The 14868-nt window shown below is 34.5% G+C and overlaps 1 protein-coding gene across 1 annotated transcript in view; it reads left to right on the top strand.

Annotated features, from left to right (window-relative positions):
• LOC106875720 (rho guanine nucleotide exchange factor 12) overlaps nt 1–14868 on the top strand; it is a 365906-nt gene that overhangs the window by 326502 nt on the left and 24536 nt on the right. Inside the window, exons 17-23 of the mRNA XM_052968059.1 lie at nt 1651–1756; nt 4662–4845; nt 8075–8183; nt 9798–9920; nt 11026–11115; nt 11776–11848; nt 12504–12555. Coding sequence (XP_052824019.1) covers nt 1651–1756; nt 4662–4845; nt 8075–8183; nt 9798–9920; nt 11026–11115; nt 11776–11848; nt 12504–12555 — 737 coding nt within the window. The remainder of the gene's footprint in view (nt 1–1650; nt 1757–4661; nt 4846–8074; nt 8184–9797; nt 9921–11025; nt 11116–11775; nt 11849–12503; nt 12556–14868) is intronic.

The raw sequence follows: 14868 nt of genomic DNA, 5'->3' as shown, positions 1-14868 counted from the left end.
TATATATATATATATATATATATATATACACACACACACACACACACACACACACACATATAGGTTGTCATTGACTTATGATCACAATTAGTTCTGACAGTTGGTTGTAAGTTGATTTGGTCATAAGTTGAACTATAGGCCTACATAGCTTTGTTTTACATTTTTCATTCTCAGGTAAATGTCACACACAGTATTCTGTATTATACTACAACAGTGTTATTTGTTCATAGAAAAGTACCAAAGAATGCAAATACAAGAAATACACAATGTAGTGTAAGAAACAGCTGCAAAACTTAAATAAAAATGTATTGTAGACTGGTGCTTGGCTGTGGGTCTTTGATGTCGCTTGTTAGCTGACGTTAAAAAATTAAACCCATTAGATTTCAACTGCACTATTTATTATTGCTGCCGGGAGCTGGAATGCCACTCATCGTAAAGTCGATCGGTTTTAAGTCAGATAGGTCGTAAGTCGACAACGACCTGTATATATATATATATATATATATATATATATTGGATGGTGAGATAATTGTATTTTGTGATTGTTATATTAAAATAATATTAATAATAATGTATCAACTATTATGTAAAATAACTGTATTCAAAATAACCATAAGCATACTTTGCAAGCAAGTATGACTTGGTAACATGTACCATCATCATCATCATTCAACGTCCACCTTCCATACTGGCATGGGTCGGACAGTTTGACAGGAGTTAGCCAGGCAGGAGCCTGCTCCAGACTTCTGTGCTTGTTTTAGCAGGGTTTTTATAGCTGGATGCCCTTCCTAACACCAACCACCTGGCAGAGTGGATTATACTTTTGCTAAGTGGTTTAAGTGTGTAGTTGCAAGCAAACATAGACATCCTCTTGGAGTGAGAGAGGAGTGAGCTGCACTAGCATTCAGCTGTTACTCATTTTCAGGTGAGTAGATTGAAGCATTATGAAATAAAGAGCTTTGCTCAACAACACACCCCACTGCCCAGTGCAGGAACCCAGCCTACATTGTCATGATTCTGAGCCCCACGCCCTAGACCACATGCTTTGAGTTACTAAGTATGAATATAACTCCGCTTTATTTTCTTTACTATATATTTCATGTAAAACCTGTGTCACTTGAAACTAGCATTGCATTTATCTCTCTCTCCTTTTGTAAGTTGTTACAAGCTTAGCTTTGTCTCTCCATACATGAATGGGTTCAGGTGTGGTTATGTGTCTCCTTACATAAATGGCTACAGGTGTGACTATGACCTAAATGATGACAGGTGTGACTATATCTCTTTACACATGAATGGATACAGGCGTGGCTGTGTAATTGAGAAGATTGCTTTGCATGATCTCAGTTTCAAACCCACTGTCTGCTACCATGACCTTGGGTTGCCCAATGCCTTCTGAGGGAAATTTAATGAACAGAAACTGTAGAAACCCATTTCTATTCTTGGGCAGTAGTTTAATCCAGAGGCTAGGTGCTAGTTTAACATCACCACTTGGTTTTTGGTGCTTTCTAAACATTTAGGCCAGGTTTCCAATTTGAAAATAACTCCCTCCTGCCAGTCTCCAACTTCTGAATAAAAAAATGCAGCACATATATGTAAACTTTCTATCTCATTGCACTCCTTAGTTCTCATTCTCACTTTTTTCTTCTTCAGGGCTTGGCAATTTTTATGGTGTTGATGAACTTGAACTTGACATGGATAAATCTCAAGAAATGAAAATTATTGAGAATTATCTTGTACCACATTTAGAAAGTTTTACGTAAGTATTCATATTAATGTAGCAAAGATCTATGAAATTTGTGTTACATAAAATAACTTTCAAATATGAAACATAATGGCATAAACTGATGCAAATGAGTCACTTTCATACCAGCAGTGTTATTAATTTTCTGCGAAAACATGTCTGGTTATGAGAAAATATTACTTTGCTTAGAGACAGGTGATGGTTAATGATAGAAAGGGTATTCAGCTGTAGAAAATCTGCTCTATCTGACCCATGCAAGTATGGAAAAGTGGATGTTGAAATGATGATGAAGTCATCCACTTCTTTAGTAATTTCGGTAAAAAATCTTATCTAAGGGGCACTACCAATCTATGCAGATATAATGTAAGAAAATTTAGATAACAAACCACTGCACTGTACTACCTTTTGTTTGATTAAAATTATTTAGTGGGGTTTTTTTTTTCTGCAAAACATTTAAGGGGACCGTCTTTAAACCACTGATCTAGACATGCTTAAAATGGATTGTGGAACTCTTAGTGGATTTTCCCCTTATGCCTGAGTAGACCTATTATCAAAAGCCTTTCATCCATGACACTCTAATAATGTAATCACTGTTGGAGTTGTTCTTTAAAATCAATATGGAAGAGCTCTGAAAAAATAACTATAATTGTTTCCAAGTTTGGCACAAGGCTAGCAATTTCAGGATTTGGGGTTCATCAATTACATTGACCCCAGTATTTGACATCTCTGAAAGGTATCATCTAAATTCAGAACGTGAAGAGTTGGAAGAAATGCCACTAAGCATTTTCACTTAATGTGCTAGTGATTCTGCCAGTTCACCACTTTAAATACATATAATTAAACGAAGGAATGTTTGAAGTGAATTAAACAGATATTAATTGTTAGACTTGTCCAAATAATAGTGCCAAGATAAACAAAAAAAAAACCAACTTTCTATGAGTCTGACAACTTCCTACCTTAAAGTGATCTAAATTTAAACTTATTAAAATTCAACTTTAATGTATGTTCCAAAAAGTTATTTTACAAAATTTTTTATTTTCAAAATAATTTTAATCAAAGACAGTGTATTTCAACAGGAGTATGGTAACAAAAGTGTTTATGTTGCAGACATCTTGAGTATTTAGGGAGGAACATAATGTCAAAATACTTTAGTATTAGTAACAAAATAGAGAAAAGATAATGTTGATGTGTGTTATTCTTTAAATAATCAATTTGTTTCTAAGTAACATTTCTTGGTTTAGTTTTATGAAAATTTTTAATTAGGCAGAATGTCTACATCATGACTTGAAAGTTGATTACCACACGAGCTATCTAGATATCGATGCAGCATTTAGATATTTAAATATCTATGCAGCAGCAATCACACTTGTCATTGCCTGGGTTGTAGTGATAGCACTGTCAACCAACTGAGGCTGGTAAATAACAATGGATTAAATTACTAGTTTCTTCTGAAGATATGGGGTTACTATGTGATTACACAGTTGTCTACTGCACAACATACTAGTATTTACTTGTGAAACACATGCAAAGATTATGAAATTTATGAGGTTATAATAAAAAGCTACACTAAACCTCCTGTTATTCTGCTCTCAGATTTATATTTGTATGTATGTGTGTGCATACACACACACACACACACACATATATATATGAAAATTGACAGAGGCATTAGAGTGTTGGCTAGAATGCATTATGGTGTTTGTTCCAATTCTTTGTGCCCTGAATTCAAATACTGCAAAGGTCAATTTTGTCTTTCATCCTGTAGGGAGTTCATATCTTCCTAATGTTTTTGCAAAAATATTAGCTTCAAATGAGTTGTATCTCTTCAAGCTCTGTATATTCTGTGTAGATATCTTGCCCCATCACCAAAAAAAAAAAAAAAATTATGACACTTCTAGTTGGAGTTATATCTTGCAGATAGTATCAGCAATTTGAAAAAAAAAAAATGGAAAATACTGTTTCCTTAGTTCAATCAGAAAACCAATGGCCATCACCACCAGTATATATACATACATAGAGACAGACAGGCAGACATCAGGCTTTCAGATACCCTTAAACATTACTGGTCAATGTGTTTCCATTCTTCCTTTGATTGTGCCCTCTTCTTCTATTTGGACCCAAATTCTTTTACTGTATCATCTTCCTATCATCAAGGAGGTCTTCCAAGTGGTCACTTCCAATCCCTTGGTTACCAGTTGGTAACTGCACGAGTCCACCTGTTGTCAGTGAGCCTTGAATGTATGATAAGATCACAGACAGCATTTGCTCCACTGGCCTGGACGTGTCACAAGATTCCATATAATATATATATATATATATATATATATATTCTTTTTTTTTCTTTTATACATTTCCGCCCTAAGGCTGTGGCCAAGCTGGAGCGTGCATGTATATATATATATATATATATATATATATATATTTTGTGTATATTTTGTGTATGCATTGTTGGGGCATACCAGCACAGTTTTTATACTTTATATATGTAAGTCATGGAGTGGTGGCACGATTCATCTCTGATTTAGTTTGGGTATGTGATATTGATAAGCCACAAAACTGGTGAAACATCGAGGTCCATCTCTCCTGAATGGGATTTCAGGTGAGTTGTCTCGCTTGTCTATGACTTTCAGTTGTTCTTACACCTGGCACTTTGAAAGAATAATCTCCACCACACCAAATCACAGCCTACCAGCAAAACACATGGTGTGTATATGTTAAGTGTGTGTGGTTGATGATATATATGTATATATAATAGAAGGGATTTCAATCACCAGTTATTGAAGCATTCATAGAAGTCAAAATTTAATTCCTTTTCATCAGTAACTGTTTTTCTTCAATGTCATTTAAATGTCTGTAAATTTTTTAGAAGTATTTTTCTATTCCTTTTTTTTATTTCCATTCTTTCTCATTGATTTTACAGAGAAGAAAAAGCGAAGTGTGCAAGGGATCAAGCACTTGGCTGGGCGCTTGCAACATATCTTCGTCATATTGGTGTTACAAAACTGTCATATCACAGTTCTGTTTTAGATCGGGTTCACAGTTTTGTGATGAAAGAACGGAAAGAAAAGGGAATTAAACTCCCAGGGACCAAATCAAAAACAAAGGTATGCATATACATAAGCACCCTAATTATTTGTGATTTATATGCATTTTCCCCTAAAATTTTCAGGCCTAACTGTTAGAGGTGTGGATTAAAAAGTATTTTGACATGAAATTATTTAATCCTTTAGCATTTAAACCAGCAATATCCAGCCGTAATATTCTATCTGTTTTATGTTCAGACTGGCCAAATCTGGCATCTCACACTTATCCTACAATGCTTTTTTGAAAATAATCACATCATTGAAATCTTTAAAGTACAATATAATACGTGATTATTTCAAAACAATATGAATAAATAAGCATTACAGGCCTCGTGAGAGCAGGGACAAATGACCGAGACATTTGGCAATATACCGTGCTTGAGAAAACCTCTCAAACCAAGTGAAATCACAATCATAGCTGGTGCTGATGTTTTGTAACTGGCCCCCATGCCACTACACTCTTGGAGTTGTTGATGTTAGGAAGGGCATTCAGCTGTAGAAACCATGCCAAATCAGATTGGAACCTGATACAGCTCCCCAGCTTACCAGTTTCCAGTCAAACTGTCCAACCCATGCCAGCTTGGAAAACAGATGCTAAATGATGATGATGATGATTTGACACAATAATCTGAATGCTAAAGGGTTAAATGAAAGTGCTTATATTCTGCATTACATCTTTTATTATTTTTCCATACCAGTTGATTTTATAGGAGATACACTCTTACAGCACAAATGAGTAAGGTCCAAAGGTCTCTTTTGAACTTGCTGCTTTCATATAAGAATGTCTTATACACCTTTCATCTTTTACTTATTTCAGTCATTGGACTGTGGCCTTGATGGCATGCCACCTTGAAGGGTTCAGTCAAACAAAATGACTCCAATAGTTACTTTAAAGTCTAGTACTTATTCTATTGCCAAACCACTAAGTTGCAGGTGTGTAATTAAACCAACACCAGCTGTCAAGTGGGGCATATGTGTGTGCATGACATACACAATGACGCGCACACACACACACACGCACACACACACACACACACACACACACACACACACACACACACACACACACACACACACACTATATCTGATGAACTTTCACCCAGTTCTTGTTATCCCGAATTCACTCACCTCACTGGTCAAGGCTATAGTAGAAGACACTTACCCAAGGTGCTCCACTGTGGAACTGAATGTGAAACTACATTGTTACAAAACAAGCTTCTTAACCACACAGTCGTGCCTGCACCTATATACATGAAGATTTTCAATGTTTTGAAGATGGGAATTATAATTAATCTGACTAGACACTTCATTTTCTATATGACGTTATACTAAGAAAGAAACACAGTACATATTGAACAGGAGAGTTGATTTCTGGGATTTCAGGGGATATAATTAGTGCAGCACATTAAAGATGAGTGCATATTATATGCAAATTAATATGGTATGTTTGTGGGATGATGGTGGAGGTGGGCTCATAATAGTCATTAAAAGCTTTCTTTTTTTTTCTATTATGTTTCTTAAATTATTTTTGCTTAACTGAAATATTTTGCTTGTACTTAGCTAGTATATGTTCCAGTGTTATTATGTCCAGCCTAAAATGCATACATACATACACACACACACATATAAGAAAAAAGTCAATTGTCACTAAGGGCGCTGAAGCACCTACATTGCTAGAAATAAGAGTTAAAATACACTCAGTGATGATTGAATTTTTCCGTGGTGCCTGGTTGTTTTTATTTACATATATATATATATATATATATATAGAGACAGTGACACCCACATAAAATTTAAGAGTGCATTCTTATTCAAAGTAAATGCAAATATGAACTGCAAGACACAAAACCTCATATACTGCATTACTTGCCCCAAATGCAAAGAGAATTATATTGGTGAAATCAATAATTCTCCTTGCCAACACGCAAGGCTCCACAGATAACACATCTGACAACAGGAGCTATGGAAAATTCCACTGAGCAAACATTTGGAAATATGTGGAGAAGGAAAATTCAAAATCTTCCCCTTCTACAAATGCTCAAGGAACGAACCAAACTTTCGAAAATCAATGGAGCTACACTTTGCACCAAAATCAAGCACTTGAAATAAGGAAAGATGTGAAGGAAAATTCAAAGTTTTGAAACATAACTAGATATTTTTTTGAAATTCCACCAATGAGATTTCTATATGAATTTGATTATATATATATATATGTTAAAGATGATCTCAAACTATTGCTAAAACCTTTTTACCGCATTGTTGTTGGACCTTGCAAAACACTCCAGATTCCAAAATTCTATAAGAACAGCTGCTTTCCCTCTTCTGTACTTGACTCTCTCTTTCCTTTAGAAAATTCTTGGTTGAAGCTTTAAAATATATTGAAAACAAAACAGCCAACCAGAAATAAATGAATTTGGAAATATAATTGCGACAGCATTATGTATTGCTTTTTTTAAAATTCCTTTTTGCAGTCTGAAGGACAAATACTCAGACAAAAATCAAGAGTAGTGGCTAAAATGACCAAAACTTCCCAAATTTATTTAACCACAGAGATGAATCTTTAATAATATTAATTAATTATTAAAAAAAATTCATAATGTGTACTTATGTATGTATGGTGTGTGTATGTGTGCACAAATATGAACATGTACATATATAGATATCTTTGAGTGTGTGTGTGTGTATGAGTGTTTATATATATGTGTGTGTGTATATGTATGTATATATGTATATTTCCAAGTATATATATATATATAATTGCTGTGTGAGTATATAGTGAACTCTGAAAATATCTAGAATTTCAATAAAAAAATATTGATCACATCCATACAACTATTCTGTAATGAACATAAAAGAACAATACCTGGAAATGCAGTTATAATTTTTGCTGAAGAAAGTAAAAAGCAACATCTGGTTTTTCAATTAAAACCTTGACCAATTCAAATACAAAAATTCTTTTCCCATTCTCTTTGGGTTTTTTCCCCCCACCTTAAAAGGCCACTAAGTACTGGAACCTAGAGCAGCTCTCTGGCTTACCAGTTCCAGTCAAACCATCTAACCCATGCTGGCATGGAAAGCAGACGTTAAATGATGATGACTGACACTACAGAAAATATCTGTTTACTGATTTTGAAAGAGAGGATATACAAAAGTATGATTGATTAGGAGATGTTAGCATTTTAATCTTACAGTATTCATTTATTAATCAAGTTTTATGTTACTAACTTGTTTCTGTTATTTTTCGTTGTAGGCATACCGCAACCATCAGTTTGTTCCTCAACATTATTACCAACTGACTGATTGTACGGTTTGTTCTAGTCCTGTGTGGGGAGTTGGTTTTCAAGGCTATCAGTGTAGCAGTGAGTAATGACTATGGTTTTCTATTGCATGCAAATATGGTGTTTATTTCACCTGTAATCCCACACACACAACTGTACATGTAATGATCTGGAGTTAAAAAGAGAGTTTTAAAGAATAACAGAAGTTTATACATAGAAGAACGGGATTGGGCCAAATAACCAGAGTGTCAACAGAATGCTTCTTATCACTTGGTATATTTCACCTCCCTCTATACTACACCCTCCCTCCATCTCAATCAAAGGTTCTTGTCTTGCAAGCTGCTTGGTGACTTAATTAGCACTGGCGACATACAAAAGCAGCCAGTGCACACTGTTAAGTGGTTAGTGTTGTGAAGGGCATCTAGCCGTAGAAACCATGTCAAAGCAGACATAGCGCACTACACTGTCTTCTGAACTGCCAGTTCATGTGATGGTGACAGCAGAAGCGACGATGACAACAATAACAAGGAGGAATTTGTAGTTAGTTGCAGGAGACATAAAAGTAGAACAGCATTGAATAACTATCCTTGATTGATGTCTAGAAAGGAAATCAGTATTCTATAGTCAATGCAAATTGTGGTTACAGAAGATCTGTTTAACAAGTTGATGAGAAACCAGAACTGGAAGAGTGTTAACAGCAATGACAGACTGAATAGAAACTATGACTTGAAACTTTAGCCCAGATTTTATTGGAGAAGATTAATAATATAGTAAGCAAATGGGAAAAAATATTGTGGAGATATTGATAATTATTAGTTAATCAACAATTTTCTGTTAGTGTTTAATGATCAATTGATTTTGAAATATCTTGTTTTTTCTCAAGATACAGGACTAGTCCAAAATACTTTTATTAGGCTACATAATAAATTAGATTTTTCTCGACATATTATGACTTTAGGACTGTCTTAGTGTTCTTAGACATTGATCAGTCAATGCAGATGATGATGGTTATCTTCAAGATCGACATCATCCATCTTCCAAATAATGATAATCATTGTCTTCCATGTTAGCATTGGGTGGACTGTTTGACAGGTTCTGACAGGTCTGAGGATTGCCGCATGTTCTAATGTCTGTGTTGGCATGGTTTCTGCAGCTACATGCCCTTTGTAATACCAACCACTTTACCGAATGTACTGTGATTAACATTAAGGGAATCTAGCCATAGAAACTATGCCAAAGGAGACATGGGAGCATGATACATATTGTTAAGATATCTAAGACTGTGAGACTTAAGAAACCAGAAACACTAACATATCAAACATGTATTCTACCATTTGCATATCTGTTTGTATTTTTTAAAAAATACTGAAGACTGAAGAGAGGCATTAAAGCAATAGTTGTCGCTATATGATACGAAGCAAGTGCTGGAAACTTCCTGGCTTTAAGGGTATCGCGAAAGGCCTTGTTGGAGGCCAAACCTTCCAAGTTCTTTTACAGGGCTTAGAAAAATTGAAGGACTACTGCAATAAGTGTGTGAATCTGAGAGGGGAACATGTTCAATAAAATCTTAACTGATCCTCCTGTATTTTCTTTTACCCAAAGCCAGGAACTTTTCAGCACCCTTCGTATTTTTTCTATCTTTTTTTTTTTTTTACAATTTTGTTTTTAACCTACACTTCTTATTTGACATTTCAGATTGTGAGTGGAATGTTCATAAACATTGCATAGAATCCATTGAAGTCTTATGTCCACAAGGTCGGAGAAAACGAACGTCTGGGCTGATGGACAAATGGGGCCGAAAACCTAGTAATACAAATGGTAGGTTACTGTTGAGAGTATTAACATACAAAAACATTTAATATATCAGAAAATGGACAAGATGGAATAGAGATGAAAGGGTTTGAGACTTACAACCTACTGTGAGAACTGGATTAAAAGTGGTAGACAAACACACAGTGTCTTCTATTAGTTTCTGCCTATCTCATCCACTCACAAATTTCTGTTCAAATTAGAGTTATAGTAGAAGATATTTGCCCGAGGTGCTGCACATTGGAACTGATATGTATGAGAACAGAATAAAGAATACCCCTGCAGCCATAAACCAGAAAATAAGAATAATTTACCACTGTAGACTGAGAATGGTTTGGTTTGAAATTCTGAGAACATTACTGAATAAGATAGGCACCTGAAGAAGGCCAGACTGTAACAATAAGATGAGGACACTACTCTGAATAAATCAGTGTATCACAATGATAATATCTTGTTTCAGATAAACGCACCAGAAACAAAAAAAAAAAAATTCAGGCTTACTTCTGCCTTTCAAGCTACCAAGGATAAATAGTATAAAGTTACTTATTGAAAATATGAACAAAAGACCTTCGTAAAAATTGTATATAGTTGGAAAATCACTTCCCAATCATACCACTTGTGATTCAATCCAGGTGCTGTACCTTGAGCAAGTAGCTTCTACTGTACTTTTGAGTAAGTGGAATTTTGTAGACTGAAGCCTATTATTTGTTTGTGTACTGTTGTGTCCCTTTGCCAAAAAAAGCAGGCAAGTTAGCCAATACTTTTGGGAAGGTCACTTTACCCATAAGACACATGCACTGGATGTGATTCACTTCAGTTTTATTATCAGTTAACTAATTGATTGAATACTTTTCATGACAGCATGAGGCTGTATCCGTCATGTATTTACTCTGTAGTGATATGAATTCTATATTCTATTTTAGTTTTTCTAAATCTGACAAACTTGAAGGTTACTAAATTTTCTAATTTTCTTTCAACTCCATTAATAGATGTAAAAATGTAAAGTTAGACTAATATTCAACTTGATTAATTATGAAACCATTGTTCTCTTAAATCGCTTTTTTCTTTTCTTTTGATTCCGTTTATATTTATCCTTTTTGTCATATTCTTCTAGCACCACATATAAACCAAAGAAGAGAATCATGTAGTCCAACACAAAGTGGAAGTTCTGGTGTTTCAGGGGCTGATGAAGATCTCGACTCTGGTAAATAGATTGGCTTTTTGCTTGCTTTTGTAGATTATGTTGGTTAACAATGGATAAGTGAATATCATTTCCAGACTTTCTCTCTCTCAGAGTTCACTTTATGTATCATCACTTAATTTACAGTTTTTGAATGCTAAAATATTAATCCACTGTGTCTCTTAGAGGAAATTCGTTAAAGAAAAAACAAAATATTTCAAAAGACAATGGGTGGCTTGCTTAAAACAATTTCTCCTGCCCCTTTGAATATTTTTTTAAATAAAAGATTGATCCTGAAATATTGTAGGATTATTAAACAACTTATATAAGTTGGAACAATGTATTATTGTTGTCGTTTATTCATTGACATCAGAATACATCAGCAAATAATTTGTTTACTCACATATATTAACAAGAGCTACCATTCTTGTTTAGCTTCATTGATCTGTGAATACTTATCAATGAAGAGAGACAACCAGGTTGAAATTCCATAGTGTCTCAAGGACCCCTTACATCAATGAGTTGTGTTGTGAACACATCTTTTAAAGGGAGAAGGTGTTGTTCAGATATGAGATACAACAGCGATTAATATATTCATGTTTGGGCCTCCTACAACAAATTAAGAGCAAATAGATACATCATTGTCTTAATTTATAAGTAATGTTTTACCATTTAACTTTACAGGTTTTCATTCGGTAAACAGTATTGTAAAACGATTCGAGAAAAGTCCAGGGGAAAATGAAGATGAAAGACACAAGTAAGTCTGAATATGTTGTATATACAACACCTTTTAGAAAAATCAATGACTTTTAGTTTTCTCTTCATGTTTTTTTTTTTTCTTATTTTATCTTCTTTCTTTTTTCAAGTGTGATTAGTTTGGTTAGTTCCATTTTATTTGCTCTTTCAGTAATTCAGATTACTAACTCCAAATATTTCATCACGATGTAAAGAGTAGACACCAGATTTTCTGGGTTGATTCATCTATCTTCCTATAGAACTTAGGATTAAGAATTGGTTTTCATGAAGACTTGTGAAAATATTTATCATTATTTTCATCAATTAAGGTAGCAAGCTGCCAGAATCATTAGAGTGTCAGACTAAATTGCTTAACAACGTTTCTTTCTGCTCTTTATAGACTTCATATACTGCTGAGGTCAACTTTGTCTTTTATCCTTTCATGAGTCAATAAAATAAGTATCAGTCAAATACTGGGGTCAATGAAACCCACGTGTCCCTTTCCCTCAAAATTGCTGGCCTTGGGCCAAAATTAGAGTTACTTATTTTTGTTGAGGAAAAAAAATGTGATTTAGTCTCTTCATTTAAAAAAAAGAAAGAAAGAAAACATTTTATCTCTTTTGGTATTGTATGTTTCTGTTCTGAATGATTTATTCGATTTTATTTTTACTTTGCAGGCGTGCTACTGATTTAGGGCGTTCAGAGAGCTTAAAAGATCGACCTGACCAGGTAAATGGTTTTATATTTTCAGCCCTCTTCGCTGCTTTAAAGAAGACAAAAATTTAGCATTAGTGATTGTATTGTTATGGTTGTCACCCAACTGAAAGGGTTGGAATACATAAACACAAGACATAGAAAGCATATTCTATTTGATATGACAATTTCTGCTCTTCTCAAAAGTACAAATACATATTCACTGCATAGATCGAAAAAGCAGTTCATTTACCTAACCCCATCTAATCCTGGACAGCACACACAACTAAAAAAAACCTTCACCCTTTAACTGCGATATTAAATTTCATGGTTATTTCAGTAACGATGCTAGATATCTTCCTATATTCTGCAAGTCATATTGTCTCAAAAATAGTTTCAAGCATAACATTTCTCAACAAAAGATAGGTTGATATGTAAAACTACCTTTTGCAGTTAATTGTAGTGAAATATAGAGTAAATATATCTAATTTCTGCAGTAAAAGAGGTGAAGTTGCTACAAAGCATTGTCTTTGCAGTCTCTAGTTTTTCTTTACAATCTGACATATATAACACAACTAGTGTGATTTATCATGGATGACTGCCTCTACATCTGGGACAGCACTGCTGCTACACCCATGAACAAAATGGACACACTCCAACTTCTGGACCTCAGCTGTACTGTTTCTTCACTCTGCTTCTATTATCACTCCTACTATGACCCCTGTTCCTCTGAACTAGTTAATTACATACCACCTCCACCCAGGTCTACCTACCACACCTGTTTCTTCTCTTTACATCACTCAGACTATCTTATATCTTGGACCTCACACTGACTACTTCAACCTTGAAATTTAATATTTTGTCTCATCTTTCTTTCTCTGTCAATTTCCTTCCTACCCAGGTATAAGCATGGCTAATAGGTACAAGCTTCCCAGCCTTGAGTACAGTCTCTCTCTGTGACACCTTGAGCAACTGTCTTCTTCTATAGCCCAGGGTTGACCAAAGTCTTATGTGTGTATTTGCTAGATGGAAACTGTAAGAAGCCCATTGTATATATATACACATACATGCATGTGTGTGCATATGTGTATGTGTACCCTTGTCTTGACATGATGTATTGGTTGCAAACTGTAAACCGTCACTACCGTCAAACAAACGATGTTGTTTATTTCCAGTCTTCTGTGAAAATTGTGTCTGGTCACGAGGAAATATTACCTTGCTTGGAAGCAGGTGAGGCTTGGTGACCTGGAGGGCACCTGACTGTAGAAAATCTGCCTCAACACATTCCATCTGACTCATGCACTCATGGAAAAGTGGACATTAAATGATGATGATAACTTAGAGATGTTCAAGATAATTATAGACCATATCCATCTCAGCAGTTTCAAAGACCTGACAATGGCTTAAACACTACAGGTTTCTTTTTGACGTTTTGTGAAATGTTAAACCACTGAGAATGCTATTTATTTGTTTACATCTGTTTTGTCTATATTGGCATGCGTTAGAGTTGTATGTATTATTTATCATTGTTTTACAGTCTCATGCTCTTCCTGTTGCTAACCTTTATCTGTTTTTCATGTGTGTGTGGTGGTGGGGGGGTCTGTTATTCAACATCTCTTCAAAAGTGTAAAGCCAACAGGAGATTTGTTGACAGACAATGAGAACAATATCACTGCTTGTTGCTCAGCAATTTTCAGAGAAGTGCTAATGTAAACAAACACATACATGTTCATGCACACACAAATACAATGTTTTGGTCAACCTGTGGCTATAGATGAAGACATCTACCTAAGGTGTGTACAGTGGGATTGAAATCAAAAACACATGGTTGGAAAGCAGACTTCTTTACCACACAGCCTAAACTTTTATTACACAGTCATTCATTATCTCTTTATCTAACTACTATATATATATGTGTATATATATGTATATATATATATATATATATATATATATATATATATATATATATATATTATAGGTAAGAAAATATAAGGAGTGTGTTGCATTGTGCTGCATAAATAATATTTCAAGTATTTAACAAAAAAATAAACAGAAAATTTGACAAAATCATAACAGAAAACTTGTGTGCGAAATTGTTATGATCTCTTGGACATTAACTGATGCGGAATTAGCTATGAATTTTCCATTTGTTATGGTTTTGTAAAATTTTCCATTTCTTATGCTTTTTGTTAACTTTTCCATTTGTTATGTTTTTGTTAAATCCCTGAAATATATATATATATATGTTGCAAAACTCTTCCATTTCACAATAAAGTAACTAAAAGTATGCACAGGTTTGCAAGTGACTGGTTAACAGACACCAGGGGAGCTGTAGGATGTTTGTAG

The sequence above is a fragment of the Octopus bimaculoides genome, chromosome 5 (genome assembly GCF_001194135.2).
Source record: "Octopus bimaculoides isolate UCB-OBI-ISO-001 chromosome 5, ASM119413v2, whole genome shotgun sequence".
NCBI classification, from domain to species: domain Eukaryota; kingdom Metazoa; phylum Mollusca; class Cephalopoda; order Octopoda; family Octopodidae; genus Octopus; species Octopus bimaculoides.
This window is presented reverse-complemented; position numbering and strand designations above follow the sequence as displayed.